Source organism: Podarcis pityusensis (assembly GCF_964106645.2).
Source record: "Podarcis pityusensis genome assembly, chromosome: 10".
Classification (NCBI taxonomy): domain Eukaryota; kingdom Metazoa; phylum Chordata; class Lepidosauria; order Squamata; family Lacertidae; genus Podarcis; species Podarcis pityusensis.
The window spans coordinates 23,479,575-23,506,208 of record NC_138035.1 but is presented as its reverse complement, the minus strand read 5'-3'; the positions used below and the strand labels follow the sequence as shown (position 1 = coordinate 23,506,208).

Here is a 26,634-nt window from a genome sequence, read left to right as displayed (position 1 = left end):
TTTGCTTTTCGGTTGTTTTTTTTATTATCATTTGGGAAAAGTGCTTCTTACAAAAGGCAGCTGCAAAGTAACACAGACTTCAGCAACAGTTTCCGATTCCATTTAAAAGTGAAAGGAGACGCAATCCAAAGGACATAAGTAGCAGAACAGTTTTAAGGACAATCCAGCAGCATTAAATGTAAATGGGAAGTTAAAATTCCATTAAAGAGACAGTGGGAAGAGGGAGAAAAAGGGCAGAGGGGCTGGGGGCATCTGGAGTTTTTTCTTGGCAGAACTGGAGCCTGATTGTGTGGCTGCTTGTTTGATGGGAACAGCCAAGAGGTAATGTGGGTTCTTTTAAACAGAGAGAGAGAGAGAAAGAGATAGAAGTGGATAAAACTTTCCTGGATAAAACTCTTCGGTGATTGCTAATGATGATCTCAAACATGTCTAAGAGGAAGGAAATACAGGGATTCTAAGATGCTGGTGCCCTAACTGGGTATTAGGCTGGTCAGAACCCTCTTGGGCTAACCATATCCCTGTGCCTGTGCAGCCCAAAAGGAGTGTAAAGGTGGCTGGGAAGATATGAGTGCTGGTGTCATTAAGGAGATGCCTATCACCAAGATAAATGAGCTGGTTTCAAGACCACTTCCAAAAAAAAACTTGGTTGAGACCACGACTGCTTCAAAGCTCGCAGGGACTTCAGACTTCATGCGCCAAGTAAAGGGGTGGTGGTGGGGTCTAAAGTGGGTGATGGTGAAAGAGAAAAGAAGAGAGAAGCGAAAGGGTTTAATACACACATATACTAAGTTGCCCAGCCCTTGGGATACAACTCTGCATTTTATTTGTATATACATACATAGAAAGTTCTCCTTTCACACACAAAAAAACCACATTTCCCTCTCATGCCGAACAGTAAAAACCCGGAACATTCGCGCCTGGTTCTGGTTACACAGTAGTAAATAGTAATGTGCAAGTAAACAAGTGACCAAAACCACAAATGAACACGTGTACATGGGGTGGGAGTCGGGTCTGGAATGGAACTGAAGCCGGCCAAGGGAAAAGAACGAACAGACGACACCGCTGGCCCGAAATCTGAAGTAGTAAAAAATAAATGTTTCCGAAGTCCGTAATGGAAAGAGGCCATTGGCCAACTCCTGCCCATCCCTGCCCCTGCCGCACAACCGCCGCTCTCACATTTGTCTCTGGGCTCTTCAAGATGAGTGTGGAAGTCCTGTAAACACTTGAACCTTGGAACTGGGTGAATCCCCGACAGGAACACAGATATGAAGCAACAAGTCTAATCTAACTGTCTGACAGTTAAATTCCTTTTTTTTTTTTTACAAAAAAAAAACCCCTAACGTTTTAAAGGTTTATTACATGTCGTTTGTTTAACAGAGAAGAAAAAAACACACACTCCTGGGGTTGGGGGAGCTTTGAGGCCGGGAGAAAGGAGGGCGGGGTGGGGTTCAGGGAGAGGAGGAGACAGACCCTGGGTAAAAAGTTATTACAACAGCAGCACCTGGAATGGATAGGCCTGCCTAGGAGGAGAAAAAAACACAGGCACTGCCACAACACCACAGGAAAAAGAGCTACTGCCTGAAAACTGGAGCAGGCAGTCCAAAACTCCACAAAGAGGTGCTATAGAGCCAAGTCGTAATAGTCTTCCAGCTCATCGTGAAACAAGTCCCATTCGTCCTCTGAGTCTGTCAGGTCATCGTCGCCTCCTGCTGCCAACAGCATGAGAAGCATCTCACCCAGCTCAAAGGTCACCACCTCGTCCTCGTCGTTCTCAAAGGGATCGCTGCCCTCCCTGTCCTCGATGAACTCCCAAAACCGGTTTCTCCGTTGGGCCTGCAAGTGAAGCATAAGAGATTGCCCTCAGGTGTCTCACATTTCCCATACTCTATCTTGTAAGGCAGCGCAAAGGCACATCTCTCTCTCTCTCTCTCTCTCTCTCTCTCTCATGTTCCATGTTCCTCTACCAAACACTGGGCAAAACTGGTAACATTCAGGGCACCTCTAGGCAGAGAGATTTTGGGTGCCTGGTATGCCGACTGAGCGCTACTGATCCCGCAAGCCGCAGAGGCAGACTGTTGTGCTGATCCCAGCCAGCACACAATGGCAGTCTGAGGGACATGGGGAAGGCAATAGCTCGGTGGCAGAGTGCATGCTTTATTTGCAAATGCTCCCAAGTTCAGTCCCTGGCATCTCCAGATATGGCTCGGAAAGACGCCTGCACGAAACATGGGAGAGACGCTGGCAGTCGGTGTTGAGAATAATGGCGTTAGATAGACTCACAATATGGCTCAGGGTGAGGCAGCTTGACTGAGCAGCTTTGTACCATCTTTTCTTATTGGATGTTATTATTATTGATCATTAAAATTCTATACATCTGAGGATTAAAGGGCACTTTACAATATTCCTTGCGCCTCTTCAACATCAAATTGTTTAAGTAGTGTGGACAGTTAGACAAAGTACTCGCAGGAATGCCACCAGTTGCAACAGGCCTGCAAAACCTGTGATCCACCAAGCAGAAGACAATAATAATAATAATAATAATAATAATAATAATAATAATAGTTATCATCACTCCAAAGGCAGCAATGAAACAGTGAACGATACACAGCAGGTTGGCTGCAATTTGGCTTGATGGATCACCAGTAGTTCAGATCTGCATAATCTATTTCTGATGGAGGAACCAACTCAGCATTTCCAACTCAGGAAGGAAGGATGTGCTCTATCTGTATACAAGTGTGATTATGTTCAAGGCAGTAGGACTACCATGTCAACACACTCCTTCTCTTCCCAAATCAGAAGGAGTTTTGCATTATTTTCTTTCCGCTGCTTTAAAATAACTCAGTTGAAGCTGCTCCCTGGGCATAGGAAATCTGAAATAGCATTTTGGTTAGGGTTAAAAAGGAGATTGCAGTAGGAAGTTGCACAAAAAACCTCTCTCCCTGCAAACTGCATCAACTCTCATCGCCACCCCATTTTACAATTTTCCATGGATGCTCATTTAGAGCAAAGGCAGGAAGCATTGGCCCTTATTCCAATTTGGCTTTGGGCTATCAAATAGCCAAGTCTGATTGGGTATGTGATGCCATTATGTGGTCTAAATGATGCCTGATTGGCTGGGATCATGTCAGCAAGAAGTCCAATTTTAAAAAATAGCACCCAAGTTGCAGATTGGAAAAAGCAGCATCCATTAGTGTGCATTTGTGCGTGCACACACATTTATTTATTATTATTATTATTATTATTATTATTATTATTATTATTTCAACTTATACATCGCCCTATACCTAGAGACCTCAGGGTGGTTCACAAAAAGACCACAACATATAAAATCAAACAAAAAGCAGTAACCCAATAACACCCCCCACCCAAAGCCACATTCTAAAAGGGTGTTGGATGTCTATCAGATCAAAGGCCTGGTTAAAAAGGAATCTTTTTGCCTGGCACCTAAATGTGTATAATGAAGGCACCAGGCGAATCTCCCTGGGGAGAGCATTCCACAGATGGGGAGCCACTGCAGACAAGGCCCGTTCTCGTGTTGCCACCCTCCGGACCTCTTGAGGAGGAGGCACACAAAGGAGGGCCTCTGAAGATGATCTCAGGGACCAGGTAGGTTCATATGCATATATTTGATCTTGCCTCCCCCAACCTTGCCCTTTTGATCCCCAACATTTTGTGAGTGAAAAGAAGGCGATGTCCTAATTTTCCTGCACTTTTGCCGAACACCTTAACACACATCCTTCAACATCTTTTTAAAAAAATGAATCATCAAAAGCTGTGGGACTTACTCTGTATCTACTCGAAGTTCCCACTTTCTGCCTCTGGGGCTCCTCTCGGCGGCCATCGGGATATGCGTGTTTGTAAAAACAGTTCCCTCCAAATGGGCAGCTCCCACGGCCTTCATCAAAATACCTGCATGGCTTGTTGCTGGAAAGGAAAATATCGCAACCCTTACTCACAGCATAGCCAATCAGAATTCAGTACTGCATTTGCTTTATAATCCAGGTGATTTTGTTTTCTTTTCTTTAAACAAAAGAAGAGGTATTGCTTGCCGCCAAAGCCATTTAAAACCAATTAACACATGTACACAATGGATTACATCGATGTGCATACTCAAAGGGTGTGCGCATGGGTAGGTGCATGCAGAGGAGAACATCTGTATTAGCCTGTGCTGTCATTTTAAGGCAAGGTTGTGGTTGGGTAGACAAGGGAAGAGCACGTGAGGTTGTCTGGCGCAAAAGAGTGACCAAGTAGCTTGTGTGGTCTGCATGCATCTACCAGTGGTTAGATAAAGATGCATTTCACACACAGAAAGGGGTAGGAAGGAGGTATGAGGGCTTTAGGTAACACCGTGCTTTTCTCAGTGTACGCCCTTAATGTCTGCCGTCAAACTTGGCCCGAGGCTGCAGGGCTCATACCTCATTGCCTCCTTGTATTTCTGAATGAGTTTCTGCTTCTCTTCCTTCTCCTCCACCCAGTACTCACTTGGAATGACAAAGTTAGATGTGATCCGACATTCTGGGCAGGACCTGGGGAACGAACAGACTGCACTGCAAAATTCCACATGACAGGGGCGCTATCTCCAGCTACAGACATACCATGGTATATGCCCACCTTTTAAAAGCAGTCTATCGCACCTCAGAATCTTTGCACCGCGGTTCTTTCACAACCTAAAAGCTCTCCCCACCCCCAAACCCCACCATTTCCTGAGGTTCTAAATTTTGCAGCTTGTCCGTTTCTTAAGAGCAATGGGGGGTTAAAAAAAACATTTCACACACAGACTCATTTTTCTTTAGATATAAATAAATTTATTTTTGTAACTTTGCTTTCTTGGATGTCCATATTGGTTTGGGTTTGATTTTTTTCCAAGCAGACTTAAAAGAGGGATGGGTCACTGGCTCAGTAATGAACTAGAAGAGCGAAGGTTTAGGAAACACACATTTGGAACTGATCGGTCTCTTTTCACCATCTGAACCCAAATGATTTTGTATGGTAACCAATAGGACAGCATGTTGCTACCATTCAACAAAAAGAAGTTATGACTTAACATTCAAACTAAATGGATCTTGCTGACCAGTCACGAGTACCAAGGTCAGAAGAATATCCAATAAAACCCTCAATTCTGAATAACGTTACTTATGTATTAAACGCAGTCTTAGGACGAAAGAGGGGCGATGTTGCAAGTTCACACAACATACTAACATCTTCCCAAGAAACAAAGCACAACGGACATGGGGAAGTGCCTCACTTTATGATCTTGCTCTCAAATTGTTTAGCGCTCCTCCACTTGCGGATGCACTTGAGACAGTAAGTGTGATTGCAGTTGGAGAGGATCCCAAAGCGACGCTCGCTGGGGTTGGCTTTTTCATACACCACCTCCATGCAGATGCCACACACCATGTCTTTGCTACGCTGGACGGCAAAGGAGAGCTCCATGTCCTTCTCGTGAGCCTCGATGCAAGACTGCAAGGGGAAAAGGAAGAAAATGACAGACAACGTCTTCCAAATACAAGGTTAAGTTTGGAGGACCAACCTTGCCTCGTTCCCATCAATGAGAACTCAATGCAATAAACTCTTCTGCTTGAAAACTCAAAAAATATAATATATGCATGATCTTCCAGGGATTCACATATAAAGGGTTCTCTTTACAAGGAATCCTAAACAAGCTGTGAAAGTTATGGGAGATAAGTTTTTCTCCCTCTTATAATACTAGAAACCAGGGCTACTCAATGAAGTGAAAAATGGGAAGATTCAGGATAAACAAGATTACTTCTTCCTACAACACACAGTTAAATTCTGGAATATGCTACTGCAAGATGTTGTAACTACCACCAACCTTGATGGCTTTGAAACAGGTTCAGACAAATTAATGGAAGGTACAGGCTATTGGAGGCTAAGTTTTCCCTCCACTGCTGGAGGGAGAATGGTGCCCCTAGTGCTGGAACCTTAAAGCAAGGATGTGGAACCTGGTGCCCTCCAGATATAGTGGGAGTCCCAACTATGTACAAGGCCAACAGTCATGGACAGCGGGAGTTGCAGTCCAACACTGGGAGGGTTACAAGTTTCCCATCCCTGCTTTAAAACATGCCATGGTGCCATGCATCTCCCCTCACTCACATCGTGTTCCTTGATCTACTTTCCATCTCGGCTGGAAGGTAAGAACTGCCAAGGTGTCTGGAAACCATGGGAGGATTGAATGGTTGCCTTCTTGCCTTGGGGAGACTCACAAAGAACCCAAAGACAGAAGGAAGCCTAATCTAACATTATGGTACATTCTGCTACATTTATTTTTTAAACTTTATATATTGTTTCTGAAAACTGCACATTTTAGCCATTCTCTCTTTTTTTTTTTTTTAAACAATGAAGAAGAAGAAGAGAAGAAGAGTTTGGATTTGATATCCCGCCTTTCACTCCCTTTAAGGAGTCTCAAAGCGGCTAACATTCTCCTTTCCCTTCCTCCCCCACAACAAACACTCTGTGAGGTGAGTGGGGCTGAGAGACTTCAGAGAAGTGTGACTGGCCCAAGGTCACCCAGCAGCTGCATGTGGAGGAGCAGAGACGCGAACCCGGTTCCCCAGATCACAAGACTACCGCTCTTAACCACTACACCACACTGGCTCTCCATTTTAGCCATTCTCTTGGGCAAAGTCTGTTACCACTTGGCTGTTCTGAACAAGGTCCGTATAGTAGCACACCCCGGCCATCAGTCAACAGTCTGGACCTGTAACAACTTGTTTGAAGGACTTGTGGGGTCAAGCAAGCTTGCAAGGGCTTAAAAGTTCAATCTTTTGTGGGGTCAGCTAGTTATTTTGTCCATTCTTCTCGCCTTACCTTTATGTGCAAAGATCTCTGTGCGGCATCAGCGGGATGGAGGACCTGCAAGCCACACATGTCACACACATCTCCATGGATATATACACAGTTTTCTCCATAGCGGCATTCTCCCACTGCGGCATAGGGACATAATTGTTTCTTCATCTCCAGGTTGGTGTGCTGTTTTTCATATTCCTCTTCAATTACCATTCTCTGCATGGGAGTTTCAGTGCAGGATGGAGCAGCTGGAAAACATCAGAATGCAGAATGCTACTCTTAAAGTTTGCATGTAATCATCTGCGCAACTAAGGAAAACAATTGCAGATGGTTAAGACTCTTGCCTTGATGCTGCTTGTCCCCAACATAAAACTGCTACCATCTTGCCATTATTTTGCAGCAGAAAATACTTAACTCAAAACTATGAAGGCCACCACAAACCAAGTACACCTCTGTTTTCAAACATAATCCGTTCTAGAAGAATGAGTTCCGAAACGTTCAAAAACCGAAAACTCAAAATGGAAGCCTCAAAACAGAAATCTCAATATGGAAACCACATTTCTGTTTCGACTTCCAAGGCGCTCTGAAAAACCAAAGCATTTGCTTCCGGGTTTAAGGCGTTTGAGTTTCGAAACATTCGTCAACTGACACGTTCGAAAGCCAAGGTACCACTATACTTCTTTTGTTACAACTCATTTTGTTGCTCTATGCAACAGGTGAAACCCTTGTAAGGGAACTCACCCCGTCTGCCAGCATGTGGCAACAAATGTTGCATGAACACAAGCTGGCATGCCAAGTTACACCTGACACATGGAGCACTGCCATGGCTAGGCGTATTTTGGTGGCTTCTACAGAATATGGGGACTGCCACTGCAAGGCCATCTTCAGAACTCAGAATCAGGTACTGGCGGACCGGCCGACAAAGCTCATTCTAGACGTTGCAGCCACCTCTTCCCAGCCATCAAATGCTGACGTGCGGCACCTCGATCACAATGATCCCTAGAAAAGTAAGGGCTGTTTCACTATGCTGATTCTGTCACATGATTGTGGCTGTTGATCCATGGCCATGTGAGAACAGGTCAGCATGAACAGGGCTGCACAACAGCACTTTCACCAGCAGCTACAAGCACAGAAATGGCTGCTGGCTCACACCATGTCTATAGTCCGGGCCACACTCATGTTTAGCTAGACAGTCATGCACAGGAGTTTAGTACTGTGCATGGTAATTTCATTTACTGGGTTAGGCACATCTGGCTGGCTGTACCCTTTTAAAAATCGTGTTATATGCTGACTTCATCAGAACTCTCTTAGAAGGAAGTCATGTACTTGGGAACAGAGTGGCAGTTACTAATCAAGCACTTGGATGGAATGGGGATTGGAGTCATTCAACAAGATCTGCAGACCAGTGGCAAGGAAAATGAGTCTTCAGCCAGCTAAAACATGGTAGATTTTAATCAGCTGCAAGACAGAGTAAGAAAACTCAGGAATCAACACAATATAAAAGGAAATTAATTAAGAAAAGAGCCTTTTCCAAGCCTCTACTCCTTGTGACTTGAATGTGCTACTTAAGCTTGTGGCCGAGGGGCAGAGCTGCATTAGAGCACAAGGGCAGCTAACTTTTTTGGCTTGTGAACATTGTTCCCCCTTGACTATTTCTCTCAGGCAGGCTTCCTCAAACTTGGCTCTCCAGATGTTTTTGGCCTACAACTCCCATGACCCCTAGCTAGCAGGACCAGTGGTCAGGGATGATGGGAATTGTAGTCTCAACACATCTGGAGGGCCGAGTTTGAGGAAGCCTAATCTTAGGATTACATTTCAGAAGTGGGTATGGCTACCCCACACTCACACACAAAGCCTGAGGAGGGGGGTTATTGCCCCTTCCCTGCTCATCAATCTGATGACTGGGAAAGGGCAATTGGCATCCCCATTATGAGAGTGGACACTGTCTACTTTCTTTTTTACAGACACCACAGCACTCTGTCTACTGGATAGGACAGGGATTAGCCACCCCTTGTTGTAGCAAGTCACCATGGCCACAGGACAGTTGCCCAGGAAGAAACTCCACAGCATCCACCCAATCTCCAAGTGCAAATATAGGAGGAACAGATTCAGCATTGCTACAACCCAAAAGGCCTGGGGGAATTTTGAGTGGGAATCCAAACCAGCTTCAAGTCCACCTCTGACACAAGGTATTAACAGTGTAGAACTGTTGAAAGCTGCTCTGTCTCACTAACACTCACCAACCTGTAATAGGGATATTATTAGTGAACTGCACATCTGGGCTGTTGTATATTACCCTTTCAGCCCAACCTGAAATGTGGCAGTAAACAGCTTTGGAGAGCTTTACAGGGCAGTTGCATGCAGCAATATTAGCTTCAACGCAACCCTCAAACTGACTGCAATGGGTTCAATTCCTGTGGACAATACTAAAGAGTTGTTGTAAACTCTGAGAACCATCATAAACCTTTCTCTCCTGACCACAGTTCCCTCCAGCCTGCCAAATGAGGACAATAACCTGCATTTCCTTTGGATCCTGCATTAGGAGGACTATTTTTAAAATGTTTTAAATTAAACAAGTCCTGAATTAGAAAAACTCTTATCTTTGCTGCTGCCTTGAGGGTTCTTCTTCTCTCGGAGGTGGAGCTGACACAGTGGTGCCCAATCCCACATATGTTAATTTTTTGAATTTCCCTACTGATACTCATGGGCAGTTTTCATTTCCATCTCCAGGGACATTTAAAAATAACTTTTCAATGCAAACCAGCAAATTACTTATCCAGACAGAAAGATTGTTCTGTGTCCTTTTTATATCTATTTGTCTCTAACCCCATCCCACTTTGCTCCATTTCCCTTAGAGAAGAAAAGAGGAGAGAAACCAAGTGAAGGGCAAATGATGGAAAGAAAGTCCTAGCTAAGAACTTTGATAGTTGCTGCAAAAAGTGTAGCAGCACAATGGAAGTTGTCAAGCTCTCTGTTATTTGCAGAATGCTTAGGAAAAACACGACCACATAAATCAATACATTGGGCTCATAGGTCTTGCAAATGGACCTGGAAGTTGAGATGATCCCATTTTATAGATACTGGATAGCTACTAGAGCCTTGTAGCTAGTATTTTGCCAGATAAATTCCCTACAGCGTGATCACACACTTCCTCAGCCTGATTGCATCCATGTTTACTTGGAAGTAAGCCTCAATGACTTCAGTGGACTCTGCTCCCAGGTGACTAGCTGTGCCTCTCCAGGGTTTCAGACAGGGGACATTTGCAGCCCTGCCTGGAGATGCCAGGGTTTGAACCCGGACCTCCTGCAAGCAAGGAAGATGCTCTACCACTTAACTATGGCTCTTCTCCACCCACTATAAGGCAGTTTCCTATGTTCCGAGCATAAAAGATTAATGTTCACATCAATATAGTTCTTTACTGAAATACTACTCTTAATGAGACAATAAGAACATGAAGCATCAGTGCTGACGACTGACGTTTATCACTATTGTAGTAAGTCCACTTACCACGGCCACAGTATGGCTGCCCAGGGACAAACTCCACAGCATTCACCCAATCTTCAGCCCTAGCTCCGGCGGCTGCCAGGTCTTTGTCTTCAACTTCAGTTTCACCAGTGCTCACTTCAAGTGTTCCAGGGGACGGGCTCACATCTGTGGAAGCTGAAGGGTAGGTTTTTATAGCTGGACTCACAGTAGTCACTTCTTCCCTTTTCAATGGCTTGGTATGTTCGTATCTGGTAAGGAAAGTCAGAATTTTACTTTCCTGCCGAGGAAGAATTATGACATACATAGACATTGCACTAAATGTGGACCTTTTCCTAAGAAACTGCTGGCAACAGGAGCGTGATATGGAATGGAAAGTGATTCCGCTGCTATACATGAGGAACTTGTGGCTGAAAATTTTTGCCATGCAGAGCCCACAGCATCTTTGTCAAGTGTGTGCCTATCTGTTAAGCTTGAGAAGGTTAAGTATTTTGTACCTCTGGCACAAGCATGAGATCCAAGGTCCCTTTCAAACAAAACAAGGTTGCAGAAAGTTTGTCTGCTTCCCTGTTCCCAATAGCTTCATTTTAAGCACACTTACAAATGTAACTTGTTACCAAATGGCTGACAACCAACTCACCTTTCATATGTGTATCCCATCGTTCAGCCAAAGAGCACAGGGTGGCAAACATGGGATCATCACATTTTATCCTCACAACTTGCCCACAGCAGCCTGTCAGCTTCATAGCTGGTCTGGGCGGAGAGCTTTTGAATCAAAGTCTTCCTGGCCCAAGGCTAACATTCTATTTGCTACACCACACCGGTACTCTAATCTCACTAAAATAATATTCCCGCCTGCATTCGCTCCATAAGACGCACACACATTTCCCCTTACTTTTTAGGAGGGGAAAAGTGTGTCTTATAGAGCGAAAAATACGGTACCTTCCATGCATCAGAGCCCTATTTTTTTTAACCTCCATGTGCCCCAATATGTATGGATTTATTTCACCTTACAGAACATAATATTTTGTATGATCCCCTTCCCACACCTTTCACATATAGACCAATTAGCTCATACAGACAAGCTTGCCATGAACAAGTATATTGCTGCTGTAGTCTGAGCAACAAACCACAATCCTTGGCTTAGTGTTACATCTGAACTGAGGATCATGGTATGTTTTGTCCCAAACAAACTATGACCTGAAGCCACACCACAATTTCCAGTTCCGACGTAATGCTAAGCTAAGGACTGTGGCTTGTTGCTCCTGCTGAAGGAGGAGCAAAGAGGGAGTGATAAACTTACTCATGCTGAGCCATGAGCACGGTGATTATTACATCCACAACGGTGTTTGACAACTGTAGAAAGGAGAGTGTCCAAGATGTGAGTGCCCCACGGGTGATCACATCCATTGGATTGAGACCTCCCCAATCATATAAGAGACAGGGAGGGAGGTCACTGAGGGTAATGGTCACGAAGAAATGGAATTGGCTGTTAGTTCAAGGCTAAAACATTCAGCAGCATTTCTATACCTGCAACGATCTCCGTAAGCACAGCATCCTCGCTGAAAATACCTGCACACCATGGCAGACTGACTAGTGTAGAGATCATGGGAGTAACGGCAGTTGTCTCCCTCCTTGCAAACGCCATGCATGAAATACCTGAAAGACAGAGCATTGCAAATATGGCTCAAGCAGAAACATCAACATCCTGTAAGAGTTCTAAAGGCATTTCATTCTGCTTGATGCAAATAAATAATAAACCAATGCTGAATAATCCTCTTAAAAGTTCTAAAGCATCATACTAATACTAGTACTAATAGCCATTAATAAACTTGTCCTTTTCTTCCATCAATTTATATAATCCCATTTTAAATCCATCTAAACCAATGACCATCACTACATTTTGTGACTGCAAATTCCACAAATACACATCATGTGAATAAGTATTTTCTTTTTTCTATCCTGAACCTGCTGCCTTTAAATTTCACTGGATAATTTCCTCCCCCAACTAAGTAAAGTAAAATAAAAAAAGAGTTAACACGTTAAGATACCAGACATGGAAAAGATGGCAGAGAAGGACGATCAAAATGATCAAGCCACAACACCAATGAGCAGCAGCCATCATGGCAAATGGGCAGTCCCTGCAAATATTAAATTATGCAATTTCTCTACTGTGTAAGGAGAGATACCTTTCTCCCTCTTCCATAATTCTAGAACTCGAGACCATTCAACAAAATTGATGAGCCGTAGATTAAGCACTATTTATAGAATTCATTGCCACAAGATTTGGTAATAGCCGCTGACACAGACGGTCTTGAAATGAGATTAGACAAATTAATGGAGAAGAACAGACCCACCAGCAACTACTGGCTATGGCAACCTAAAAGTCTCTGTGTTCAATGAATTCCTAACCAGTAGCTTGGGGGCAACTGTGGGGGGAGACTGTTGCCTTTATGACCTGAATATGGACTTCCTGGAAGCATCTAGTTGGCTACTGTTGGAAACAAGAAGCTGAACTATATAGGTTGTTGGTCTGACCTGGCAGGGCTCATCTTATATTCTTATTTTAACATCTTATTCATCTCTGGAAAAGGCCACTTTTAACGTTTTAATTTTCTTTGCCAGTTGTTCTTCAGACAAAAAAATGTGAAAGAGGATGCAAACAGGGTGTTATCTGTTCTCTTTTTTTGCACTGCTCCACAGTGCTGGGAAGAACCTGGACTATTTAAGCAAAGGGTGCAACTGGATCACTAATTCACTTACTATCCCAATCTCAAACGCATACAGTCCCAGTTCCAGTTTGCAACCAAAACTGCCTTTGTGGATGACCTACACCAGGGGGGGAGCTGTTGGTTCTGGTGTGCCCCTTAGCGGCTTTCAGTTTATTGTCTTGATGCCAAGAAAGCAGTGGAAGTTTTGGACCAGTGTTTGAGTGCAGTAGCATATTTTTTTACGTGGGCTAATAAGATGAAATTTAATCCAGACAAGACAAATGTGCCATCAGTCAGCAGGAGAACAGAACCTGGAGTACTGAACAGTCCTGTTCTGGACAGGGTTGCACTCCCCTTGAAAGACCAAGTTTGCAACTTGGAAATGTTCCTGGATGCTCTGGTGGTGCCTGTGAAGGAGTGTTTTGTACAACTTCGGGTAATTCCCTGGAATAAAGCAGACAGAGGTGGAATCTACACACATGTTAAAAACGTTGTGAAAATGCTTTTTTGAAAAATCGTTTTGAAAAATGCATTGATTTTGCTGAAGCTCACAATTGTGTCCCAGTTGTATACTGCACTTTACAACACATTCAAAGCGTTTTATTTGCAGCTGTATAGCTGAGCCCCTGGTCACAGTACCACAAGTCCTGGCCACATCCAGACAAATCACTGTAACATGCTTCTCTGCAAAATGTTTGCAAATTTAGCTTGTGCAAACTGTGGCAACCAGACTAATTTCTGGAGCCTGCTTCGCTGATCATACTCCTACAGTGCCTTTTAATTCTGCCCAAGCTTTTGGGTAGGTTCTAGAACCCTACTTTTATGCTGATCTGTTTTATCATTCTCTTGATTTTACTGCATGAAACTGATTTTAGTCATCTGTTGTTGTTTATAAACATTTCTGCAAGCTGCATTGAGTTTATTTCATAAAGAAGGTTTAATTAAAAAAAAAATAGCAAAAAAAGAAGAAGAAGAAGCACTTAAAGGGGCGGTGGCATTCTAAGCATGTTGACTTAAAGGGAAGTTCTGTGGAAATGAAACAGGACTCATGTTTTAATCAGGGCTGCAAGCTTTGATTGGTTTACTGAATGATTAAGCTACCTAAAGCTTTAGCTCCCCCCTTCACCAACCTGGTGCCCTCCCCCAAAAGCTGTTAGACTCCAGCTCCCATCAGCTCCAGTCACAGCATGGCCAATGAAAAGAGCTTTAGCCTAAAACATCTGAAGAGCACCAAGTTGGTGAAGGCTGTTTTAGTTGATTAATGGTGGCACCATATTTTAATTTGGGGCTATAAATTAAGAACACATTTGCTTACTATTGAAGCCATTTTGATTCTAGCATATTATTGTAACAGGAAACAAAAAAGATGTTGAAGTTGTGTTTTCCAGCTAAAATGAATTAACAGCTTTTGTTTATTAAATGCTAAGTTGTGCCTTCAACTGCTTTCAGCATTTCATACCCTCGTTGTTGTTGTTTTTGCAATGCATTTTCTTAAACTCAAATCCATTGCCACTGGATGAAAAACAATTTAACTAAAAACACTACTACTGTAACACTAGAATGAAAGCTTCAAGTACAAGAGTGAGTTCTTTGTCAGAAGAAGTCTAGCCTGAAGCAAAAAATAAAATAAAAAATAAATAAAAATGATACCAATCATTAAAGGAAAGGAAAATAATGTTCTCCTAATGAAAATCATGCTATCGGCACCCAATGACCCCAAAAGCTTTATCCCTCTAAAAATAGAAGAAAAACAGAAGATTTGCTCATTTCAGCCAGTAAGCGTTTCATGAATTAAAGCCTTTCTGTCATCATACGATCTTAAGAGTAGAGTCTGACATGCTGAATATTCCTCAGACATCTTCTAGTAATTTTAGAATCAAAGTAAATTAGACTTTAAAAATACAAACATTTCTTCAAATACACCCAATGCCCCAATGTTACAATTCCTAGACCTTTACCCCTGTTGCACCACCTGGTTTTATTTTACACTATTAATCTGGCTCTCAATAGAGCATGAGGAATGCTGCTATGTGATAAACTTGAAAAATGAACTTGACGTCTCCTATGTGCCCTAGACTGGGTTTAGATATCGGTTTAACTGAATTGGAAGCATCAGTCAGCTTGGCCAGCCTTAGACTATAATGGTTACATAGACTTTCTACTCAGAGTAGACAGACTGAAATTAATGTACTCAGGTTACAGTAGATCCATTAATGGACATGACTGAGTACGCCTAATACTAGATACAACCCTAAGCCTTCCAAGTTTGAACTACATCACCATTAATGGTGCCAAAAGCAGCAGGGGTGCCCCACAAATACCTACTGTGATAGAGGAAAATCAATAAATCAGTTTTAAAAATAGCATTTGCCAACCCAGTGCCCTCCAGATGTTTAAAAGACAACTCCCATCGGCATAGGACTGATAGGATCTGTCATCCAAAACATGTGGAGGGCACAAGGTCGGCAAATGCTGATCTAGCAGCATATGACCTACACCTTCCTTTTTGTGTGGAAAAGAGCTGTTCACACACAGAGAGAAAAAGAACCAGACCACTTTAGTCCAGAGGTGAATGTATCTCACATGTACTCAAGACAAAATATTTTTCTGTAGGAATCTCTTTTGGAAGCTCGTCCTTACACATGCCCAAACTGCTACTTTCAAATTTGGAAATGCAGTCCTAAATTTAGTAAGCTTCTAACGCGTGCGCACGCGCACACACACACACACACACACACGAAACAGAACTGCCACCGCCACCCCACTAGAATACAGATGCAAGTTCAATTTATGTAGAGAAAGGGGGGGAAAGCAGAACACACAAAATACTGCTCCTGGACCTGACCATGAAATGCAGTTCAGTGTAACAAGTGCTTAGCAATAGATAAAAAGGTAAAGGTAAAGGGACCCCTGACCGTTAGGTCCAGTCGTGGATGACTCTGGGGTTGCGGCGCTCATCTCGCTTTACTGGCCAAGGGAGCCGGCGTACAGCTTCCGGGTCATGTGGCCAGCATGACTAAGCCACTGCTGGCGAACCAGAGCAGCGCCGGAGCGGTTCTTATTTATCTACTTGCACTTTGACGTGCTTTCGAACTGCTAGGTTGGCAGGAAAAGGGACCGAGCAACGGGAGCTCACCCTGTCGCAGGGATTCAAACCGCCAACCTTCTGATCAGCAAGTCCTAGGCTCTGCGGTTTAGCCCACAGCGCCACCCGCGTCCCATAGCAATAGATAAAGGGCCAAAAAAATATTAATTTAACGAGAATGCTCATGTGGTCTGAACTAGTGGAGTGTCTGACAAAGAATGAGAGCTTGGGGTGAAGATGCTGACCCATTGCGTGGGAGTTGTGAATAAGGAAATTCCATGCTAGGGTTCATTAAAACTGCTGATATCATAATGCCATTGTACAAATTTATGGTGTGACCACATTTGGAATACATACTGTGTACAATTCTGGCCACCTCATCTCACAAAAACATATTGTTCAGTTGGAAAGGTTCAAAAAGCTCAAGCAAAATAAATGATCAAGGGGATGGAGCAACTTCCCAATGGAGACAGGCTGCAGTATTTGGGGCTTTGAAGTTTAGAGAAAATATGAATAAGAGACAATAAGATAGAAGTGTATAGAATCGCGAATGGCACATAGAAAGTGGATAGAGAAAAGGTTTTCTTCTTCTCCCATAAAACTAGAACTCAGGGACATCCCATGAAGCAGAATGCTGCAAGATTCAGGACAGATGAAAGAAAGTTCTTCTTCACTCAGTACATAGTTAACAACTGAATTCACTTCCACAGACACAGTAATTGCCACCATTTGGAATGCCTTTAAAAGACAATTAGACTAATGCATGGAAGATAAGGCTTTCAATGGCTAATAGTCACAATGGCTATGCTCTAACTCCACAGTTGGAAGCTGTATGCTTCTGAACACCAGTTTCTGGAAACTGCATCAAGGGAGCATGCTCTTGTTCTTGGGTCCGGCTGGTGGGATTCCCACGGGCACCTGACTGGCCACCAAAAGAACAGGATGCTGGACTAGATGGGTCATTGGCCTGATCCAAGAGGCACTTCTTATGGTCTTAAAAGAGCCATGGAAGCGCATTGTGTGGTACTGCAAGGAGGGTTAATCATTTATAACTGTTTGTAAATTGGACAGCATCTCGTTTCCCAAATATAAAAAGGCATCATTCATTTCACAATGGAGCTGGAGCCGTAGTAGTCATTTTTTTATAGAGCACCTGGATCTATCTCACATTCTAGAAGGTAAATTGAAGCCCTAAACCCATACAAACAGCCAGATGCCTTACTTAAGAGTACATTTTGGCATCAGTAAGAAACATGTTAGTGCTTGAAGTAGCAGGTGTGAGAAACACCGATACAGTGTGCAACTCAATATTAAAATACCTCTATAGCTTTTTCTAAATTTAGGTACTTCAATACCACCTTCATATATACTGGAGTACCCTGGTATCCTATTAAGCACAGTACATACAACTCCCCACTTGGGTGCAGCACTAGGAACCCAGTGGGTAGCTCACAAGGACATCCTCTTCGGGCTGAAGGGTCTCCTTGCGAGCTGCAGGCTGCTCAGCTGACATGCGGGAAAGCAGCAGTGGTAGCGGCTGCTGCTGCTGTGCTACCCTGCATGTCAGTTGTTCGGCAGGGAGACTGAGCAGCCTCAACAAAGCCCTGTTGTACCTCCGGCTTGCAAGTAGACCCTCCCTGAAGAATGTCCTCTTCAGGCTCTGAGGAGGGTCTCCTTACAAGCCACAAGGACTCTCCAGGGTGCTCCTCACTTATGTGCATTTCACTTATGCATACAGGGGCCCAGAACGTAACCCCCGTGTAAGTGGGGAGTTGCCTGTACTGCAATTTGGCACCAATTTATATCAGGAATAAACAACACAAAGACCGACCACCTAGGTCAACAATATCACTATCAAATTCATTATTGAATCTCTTAAAACTGTGTCGTCTATGCAATACCATATAATCTGCACGATTTTCACTTCAACACCCCCACGCAAAATTTGATCATGTATTCAGAAAAGATGCTTTCAGCCAGCTGGGTAAATCCAATTCAATTTAGTAATAACCTGGAATGAACCCATAATATAGCCCAGCCTGAAGTTTTTAGCAATTTCATAGTTTGGAACATCCTCAGCCTAAGGCTGTATACCCTAATTAACCTGTCTCTCATCCTCTCTGTATTTGCTTAACCCATTCTGTTCATTATGTGAAGTCATTTTTCCAAAGTAAATAAATAGCACACATTCTGCCTGACATTCTCTTTTTAAAATTGGCAGGTTTGAAGAGTTTACGAGTGATATCAAGTGGATTCTACAGTACCCACACCCTTTAATTAGCTGTTGCTATTTTAGATAACATGACTGTCACTCAACTGTTCACTCTTCAGAATTAAGAAAAGCACAAATGACTGAGAATATCTTTGCTATGAGGCCCCAGAAGAGGAAAGACTGCATTGTTACCTACTCTAAAGAACTGTGCCCCATTTGCTCTGCAACAACACTATGGGCTTTTGTTCACGAGTCATATGTGAAACTTTATGTGAAACCTCATGACTTTTCTGCTACATTCTGTTGCAGATTCACACTCCAACTCAGATGGCATCATTCAAGTTCAACAAACTACTAGCAACCACCTGAGGACAACTTGTGAGGAATCAGTACAATAGGGAGAATATGCTTCAGAAGTTAGAAGATGATTGCTACCTGGTGGGCACACCATGGCTTAGTTCTTATGTGATCCAGCAGTACGGAGGGGAGATAATTAATCTATCATGCCAGTCAAGGGTTACTCATAACAGGGGAAACTATAATGTTCCTTCAGAATGAACTGGGCAGGCATAAACCTGGAGGTGCCCATTTCCAGGAAATTTTATTAGCATCTGTCTGTCTCAAGAGACAAAGGAGTGCACCTCCAGGGGTGAAGTCAAACCGCTGAATTAGCAGCACCGAAGTAACCTCCCTGGGGCGCAAGCCTAGGCAGTGAGTATGGAGGTCCTGGGCTGCCCAGATGACTAGACCCCCCCCCCCCACCGTCGCTGATATGGTCCAAAGGAAAGCAGAGCAAAATGTTTCACACCAGCCTGGCTGCAGGAGTTGCCAGAGGGAGGTGTACAAGATGCTATCCAACAGTCATAGGATTTGTGTAGGGTTTACGCCTCAGCCTCCCACAGATATCCCAAAAGGCAGTGGAGGTTTAGAATCAGAGTTTTCCTAGATGGACTACCTTCCCAGGCTGACAACTCCATCTACCTCTCACTTTCCTCTACAGCACATGCAGAAACCACCTTCTTGACCATTGGACCCACTATTGGTCTTGTCCGCTCAAACTGCCAGAGGTTATCTTTGCATGCAGGGGAAGTCCCTAAATCACGACCGAGGGTGAGGACAAACATGCCATTGAAGGAGCTTAGTATCACCTCTTTTATTAGATTCAATTAGTTTGCTATGGTGCTTGCTATTTTCCAAAATAGTCAACTTTTATTTCTCAGCTTGACATTTTAAAAATGTAGTTTACATAAAAGCTGGAATGAGGAAATTCCTAATGCTTTGCCTGGCTGCCCAAGCTCCTATAAGTTAGTGTATGTTCCTATGAATTGGAAATGACTTTCTAGCTGCACATAGCACTGAAAAAACCAGATATTACTCTTCTGTGCATGTCCCACACCTCAAACTAAGAAAGATACATGTGAAGCATCTGTTGTCTCTTACATTCCAAAGAACAATATGAAACCTTGATAAGCATTGAAAGTTTTGTTGTGACACAGTACTGAACAAATCATCACTGATTATACAGACTTTTTACTTGGCATAGGTACATGGTATGCACAAATTGCATGAAAATGCATAAATAGAAGAGAGGGCTATGAAGTTTTCTGAACTACATATTTCAGCAGCAGGATGATCTTTTATTTCTATGCATCACTGGTGAAAGGTGTTTGGAACAGGTACAAGATCAATTAAAGCCTTGCATCTTCTGTGACAGTCTGCATACAATCATAATACTGTTTACTATTTTTTCAAATTAAGGAGACACTGTTGTGTTCATTCCATATCATCATCTTACATGGATGCTAATTTCCAGATGGCCTTCCTATCATAATTATTTTATTTTAAATATGTATATACCACCCATGCAACAAAGTCCTCTGGATGGACAAAAGCACACTGATTGTTGTTATTCGCTAGTTGTGGACGTAAACCACCAGAGCAGCAGTTCAAAAGCATAATTATATTAACAGATAGACTGACACCCTCTAACTTACATAAATATGTAGCAAGAACGTATACAGTGGTACCTCGGGTTAAGTATTTAATTGGTTCTGGAGGTCCGTTCTTAATCTGAAACTGTTTTTAACCTGAAGCACCACTTTAGCTAATGGGGCCTCCTGCTGCTGCCGTGCCGCTGCTGCACGATTTCTGTTCTCATTCTGAAGCAAAGTTCTTAACCCGAGGTACTACTTCTGGGTTAGTGGAGTCTTAACCTGAAGCGTCTGTAACCTGAAGCGTCTGTAACCCGAGGTACCACTGTATTAACTAGAAATTGTTTCCTATCCACTTTTCTACCCTGCTCTCCAAAGTTCCGCACTTCCCAGGCAATCTCTTGTCTCTGTTCCCTTATGTCCTCAGAAGCTACAGGTTACATCTCTCAAACTGCCCTAGATTTCCTGCAACAAGAAAATAATCGTAAAAACTTCCAATAAGCCCTAATATAGCGAGGAAAACAATAACTGGGTAATTCTTAGGTTTGACTGAGAACAATCTGACCGATAGGTAGGCAATAAGGAAGTCCAAGTTACATTGGTCCAAGAATGATCTAAAGGACTGCAAATGAAAGGACCCAGGGAAAGAAAGCCATTTTCAAATAATGAGGACTCAATCTTGTTCCCTTCTATAGGGAACAAAAGATGAGATCTCATACTTCACTGACTGGAAGATGGTGCAGTGGGTACTAAATACACCCACTTTGGGAGATGGCAACTACATTCATGCCTCCTGTGCACCTGTGGGCATTTTCTTAGATAACTTGAGGACAACTGTGAACCTCAGGAACTTGCACTGCATGAAAATAATTTAAGATATAGGTATGGTGTTATGATACATCTCCAACGACAAAATATTATGATTCAATTGCAAATAATTAAGGGAAACATGACAGGCTCAGTATCTGTTGTTTTTCTTTGTACTCTACTTAAAGAAGAGAAGAAGAGTCTGGATTTGATATCCCGCTTTATCACTACCCGAAGGAGCCTCAAAGCGGCTAACATTCTCCTTTCCCTTCCTCCCCCACAACAAACACTCTGTGAGGTGAGTGAGGCTGAGAGACTTCAGAGAAGTGTGACTAGCCCAAGGTCACCCAGCAGCTGCATGTGGAGGAGCGGAGACGCGAACCTGGTTCCCCAGATTATGAGTCTACTGCTCTTAACCACTACACCACACTGGCTATAATCAATTTTTTTTATCTAGCCCTTGAAAGCTTGGAAGCCATCAGCGTTGTCCTGTCACACATTTCACTACATCACACACAGTGCTCATTACCCAAAGATGTCAATGTGTTTTACAAGCTCCATGTACCTCTTAGGGTACCTCTTTGTTTATACAGATGGATTAATGGTATCTGTCCACATTTCCCCACTGCTTTCCCCCTCTATTTTAGATTGTATAATCCTTGGGAAACAAAGACCTATTTCAATTGCCTACACAGCTCTATAAAGGTGCAATGTGAGGCCACACACAAACAATTAGGTATGTCCAAGATTACACAGATACTGTACCTCTTTGGATAACCAAAACCTGAATGCTAGACTTAATTCAAGGACTGAAAGTACTAAAGCCATTTCTACTGTCCCACACATTTATTTCTAAGCATGCCACTTAAATAATTATAACTACAGCTATCACTATTATAACTACAGTACTCTTCCATTTGCAAAAGAGAACAGACCAGGATAGAGTAGTTTCAAGGTAAAGGAAGAGCTGGAACTCAGAAAGCACTCAACATTACCTTGGAACAGAACTGAGAATAATGCTAAAATTCAAGTTCTACAAATTTACAGAAGCCACTCAAGTTCAAAACTCACAAAATTCATTGTTTTGAGAATTATTTATGTTAGGACCTGTAAAGTGACCAGAAACAAAACGAAGACCTCTGGACAAGAACTATGCCACTTCTATGGGTTCACTACAGCATCTGGCACAGAGCACAGCATTAAGAATTAAAACAGTGATCTCACTTACTTGATCTGATTAGAGATGGTCAACTTGAATCCCTCCCAAATGGGATGGGAAATTTTTATCCAGCTTCACTCATGAGAAAACTGTTTCCAAAACACATGAACAAGAAAAATATCCTGTACTAATAAAACACATGGGGTTTGTATGCAATGCCCCATGTTTGCCCAAACGTGTGTGCTTCCTACTTATTTACAATGCCCTATATTTATTCTAAAACTTGCTATCCCAACAAGGTGCCTACACAAATTGTGGGGCTACAATTAGCATCATCCCTGACTATTAATTATGCTGGCTTGGGCTGAAGGGAGTTGCAATCAAACAACCTCTGAAATGTCCAATGTTGGGGAAGGCTGTTCTAATGTCTCAGCAGCTGTAAAAGGGGCTCAGGCCCTATGCAACGAAATACACTTCCATCCCAGACCACTGCTGAGGAATTAAATAACCTAATCTAGCAAAGAATTACAGTAGATCAAAGCAGAAGGACATGCAGTGTAGCCCTAATTAAGTTTACTTCAAAGCAACTCCCTAGTAAAGGACTGCAATCTAAGTTTGTTTCAGCCTAGGACTTCAAACACTGCTGCCAGAGAATCCTTTTCATTTTGCTCCCACATACACATCTTATGTTATCAGTCTGCAGTTAAAAAGGACTCAGAAGGCTTACGTGTACATACAGATCAGTGCCACCTTTAGTCACAGGCGAGCATCACCGAGGGGAACAAGCAAGTGAAGTGAACCCGGGGAGCAGAAATGGTTGCGTTGGGTGTTAATTGGGAAGCACACGGAGGAATACATTGCTGTCATCATATGGGGGGGGGGGCAGAGAGAGAGATCTGCGTCTAGGAAAATGAAAACTAATAGTACTTAGGATGGATGAGGAGCGAGTAGTAAACAAAGGATCCAGGCAGCATTTTACAAAGGGCGCATGGAGGACTAGCGGCGGAGGAGCCGGGAAAAAACCCAAAACCCAAACATCTCGGAGGACACGTGACAAGAAAACCTACCCGGCTTCTAAAAAAAGAAGATAAGAGACAGACGGGGGCAGTGGGCAACAATGGTGACATACCGACACACACACACCCCACCATCACACCGACCCCCGTTTCTGCTTCGGAAGAAGGAAGGACCCTGGCCAGGATCGGGGCGCGCTTGTTCTGCCAGTTGAGGATAAAGGACCCGAGGGTGGCAGGGGGGGCTCGAAGGTCCGAGGAGCACGAGCGGGGCTCCGAGGGCGGTTGGGGACGGGAGGGAGGGGGGGCACTGGCGCCATCACCCGCCACTGCCTCTGCACGTTACCTGCAGGCGACTTGCTTAGTCCAACCGCCGCTGCTTCCCCCTCCGGCTCCGGCCGGCGGCGGCTGAGGCTCGGCTGTGGGGAGGCTGGGGGCCGTGGCGGTGGAGATGGCGGCAGCGGCGGCGGCGGCGGCGGCGGAGGGGCTGGGGGCCGCGACAGCCGCTGCTCCAGCTGCCGCGGCTGTCGCTGCCGCTGCTCCGCCACCACCGGGGGCCACCGCAGCCTCCGCCATTACTGTTTACCCCACACAGCGACGGCCCCGCCGGAACTTCCGGGAGCTCATCCTTCCGGCCTGCTGGACAGGAGGGCGGGGCAAAAGCTGATGGACGGGGGGGAGGAGGGGAGGGAGGAGAAAGGAATAGGGGTGGGCGTGGCTTACCTTACCCCTCCCTCCCCCGCTTCGCTTTGGGAGAAGAGGACAAGCGGGCCGACAGAGAAAGGGAGAGAATGGGGTGGGAGGGGGAAGCACGAGGTCGGGAGCGAAGGTTCTGATTGGTGTAGCCGTTCGTGAGGCCGCGCCCACTGAGTTAGACGGACGTGGGAGAGTTGTGACGCCAGATGCGGAGGCGGGGCTTGGGCGGGGGAACCACCTGCAAACGGGCTTTGGGCTTCACTTCGCGCGAGCGGCGCTAGGCGTCGGAGGGCTTGGGAGTGTTGGGTGCCTTTTCTCTGTCGCAGCTCCATGGGGAGTTCGCTCGGTTACGGGGGAGAAGCTTTGGGGTCTCAAAGACCAAATACACACCGGGAACATGGACGAGTCTTTTTGTGGTATCCTAAAGACGATCATAAGAACCCACTTCAGTTAGAGGCCTAAAGCGTTCTCTTCAGCTTCCAATTGTTACTATCACAATACATTTCTTGATTTATTTTTATTTATTTCAGATTTGTATGCTTGCTCGATTGTAATAAAACTCAAAGCGGTTTACACAAAACAATAAATTATCGGGGAAAAGCTTAGGAACCGCTATATAAAACATTAAAAGAAATTTAAAAATCAGTGCTAAGCTGAAAACCAGATTGCAATGCATGTTGACATTGTCCGGATACGCTTGTCTAAACGTAGGTGTTTTGAGCAGGTACCCGAAATGGTACGGTGAAAGCACCTCCCTGACACCTACAGACGGTGAGTTCCAAAGTGTGGAACAAAGGTGGCATTCTGTAACAATGCGGTTTCCTCAGACTGAAGCAGTCAGCGGGTAAGAAGATATTGCAAGTAATCTGGTCCCAAACTGTTAAGGGCTTTGCATACTACCGGTAATAGTCGTGTGGGAAATCTCACATCCTAACACAGTGTGTGTTATCCAAGTGGGACTATACAAATAGAGACCAAATCTAAATCCAAAAGTACCCTGGGAGGGTGATCTGATGGCCAAGAAAGATGGAGGCAAGAATTGCCCTGGCAATGTATCCTCAAACAAAGAACTTGAAGCTATTTCGTTACATTTTGTTGCCGTTTTCATACATTGCTCATGTACACTTATCAGCGGCTACATTCCTAGTCTATCAGGGTTCCTTTGAAGTAGACTCTGTTCCATGGCCTTGAGAGCAGCTCCTCCTGCTTATCTTCAGCCTCCCTTCCCATCCTTCTCGCAACTATCAGGTCGCATAAACATTAGGCATTCCACATGTCCGCCTGTGGCCTTGCTCAGATTGCAAGCTACATAGTTTCACATCATTTCTTCACTATAGTAATGCCTAGAACTTGGCCTGGTAGCGAATCAGCAACCAATGCAGGACTCTCACCAGAGATATTATATGTTAACAGGGTTAAAAGCTGATTTACATGCAAGTATATAGAGAAGGTTTGGGGGAACAGAGTCTTTCTGTGTAAAGTTTTAATGTGCACAGAATAACGCACAATCACCATTCACATCAGTGATAATGGAAGATTAAACAACCAACCTAGCTTTACTATACAACTGAACATCTATAGTGGGAGAAGAAAGCATTTTCACATTTAATGCCAAATTGATAGACTCAAACTTCTTAGTAAAATTCTTGCTTGCTTTTTTAAAAAATTTTAAAAATATAATTTTACTTTTTTGTTTTCAAACATAAAATATACACCACCACTATAGCAAATTTATTTACAGTAAGAGGTCAGATACAAAACAAAAGCTAGGTCAAGATTATGTAAGCAGTACATTGTTTGGTCATATTTTCAGTAAAAACGGTTCTTTTATTTTCATTAAAGAAGTTTCCTGGTAGTATAGAAAATTAACCTAAAGCACTGTCCCATTAGAGGCCATGAATGTTTAGAGGACACAATGCATTTTCATTATATGTTATATGTTTAATAAGGCAAAACCAAGTTGTTTTAATGCATTCTTAGAACATGGATTATGTAATGGTCCTTATTTGTTTTGTTTTATTTTTAATACTTTTGCAGGTAGCACTATTCCATCATGTTGACACCAGATTTTTCTAGTGTCTTGCAATGGTTTGGTGGGCAGCTTCCAAGAAGAATCTCAAGAAATATTTATGTAACTTTTCTTCCCCATTTCCATTGAAAATAGAAAGAAGATCCTTTTGTGGTATTTATCTTCTTTTTCTGTTTTATTTTTCTTCTTTTAATAAGCTGTATAAGCCTCTAGGCAATGCACATCACTAATTAAAAAAATCCCAAGATCTAAAAAGACATCAATACAGTGGTACCTCGGGTTAAGTACTTAATTCGTTCCAGAGGTCCGTTCTTAACTTGAAACTGTTCTTAACCTGAAGCACCACTTTAGCTAATGGGAACTTCTGCTGCTGCCGCGCTGCCGGAGCACGATTTCTGTTCTCATCCTGAAGCAAAGTTCTTAACCCGAGGTAATATTTCTGGGTTAGCGGAGTCTGTAACCTGAAGCGTATGTAACCTGAAACGTATGTAACCCAAGGTACCACTGTAAACAGATAATTCATACTAATAACTAAGCCAAGCTGCAAAAATTAATAAATAAAAGATTCGCAGCAGTAATGATCACAAGTCAGTAATTTCTTTGAAGTCTCTTTGTTGAAAAATGGCAACTTTCAGTTCAGCAGCAGAGTGTCCTGGGGTACCACAATGTTCTGTCCCTGGTTTCTGAATGTTGCCATTTTT

General features: G+C 43.5%; 2 protein-coding genes across 3 annotated transcripts in view; one reads left to right on the top strand and one right to left on the bottom strand.

Moving 5' to 3' along the window:
• Positions 1 to 24,078, bottom strand: MKRN1 (makorin ring finger protein 1). 2 transcript variants are annotated; one of them, XM_081024048.1, is made up of 8 exons: positions 23,932 to 24,078; positions 11,821 to 11,949; positions 10,315 to 10,541; positions 6,829 to 7,055; positions 5,246 to 5,460; positions 4,416 to 4,526; positions 3,786 to 3,924; positions 1 to 1,833 (listed from the first exon to the last, which is right to left on the bottom strand). In XM_081024048.1, exons 2-8 carry the CDS (start codon positions 11,940 to 11,942, stop codon positions 1,621 to 1,623), a joined length of 1,254 nt encoding a protein of 417 aa, XP_080880174.1. In that variant the 5' UTR covers positions 11,943 to 11,949; positions 23,932 to 24,078; the 3' UTR covers positions 1 to 1,620. The 2 variants fall into 2 exon arrangements, with proteins under 2 accessions (XP_080880174.1, XP_080880175.1); XM_081024049.1 differs by having other exon boundaries at positions 23,555 to 24,061.
• Positions 24,079 to 24,246: 168 nt separating this feature from the next.
• The window catches only part of LOC308486832 (uncharacterized protein), a 29,397-nt gene continuing 27,009 nt past the window's right edge, over positions 24,247 to 26,634 (top strand). The window contains exons 1-2 of the mRNA XM_081024019.1: positions 24,247 to 24,748; positions 25,942 to 26,086. The gene's annotated coding sequence lies outside the window, so the exon portion shown is untranslated. The remainder of the gene's footprint in view (positions 24,749 to 25,941; positions 26,087 to 26,634) is intronic.

Coding starts and splice junctions, on each gene's coding strand:
- MKRN1 (XM_081024049.1), bottom strand. CDS start 23,784: ATGGCGGAGGCTGCGGTGGCCCCCGGTGGTGGCGGAGCAGCGGCAGCG. Junction 7,056..10,314: donor GCAGCCATACTGTGGCCGTG/GTAAGTGGACTT, acceptor GATGTTTTCCAG/CTGCTCCATCCTGCACTGAA. Junction 1,834..3,785: donor GAACTTCGAGTAGATACAGA/GTAAGTCCCACA, acceptor CTTCACTTGCAG/GCCCAACGGAGAAACCGGTT.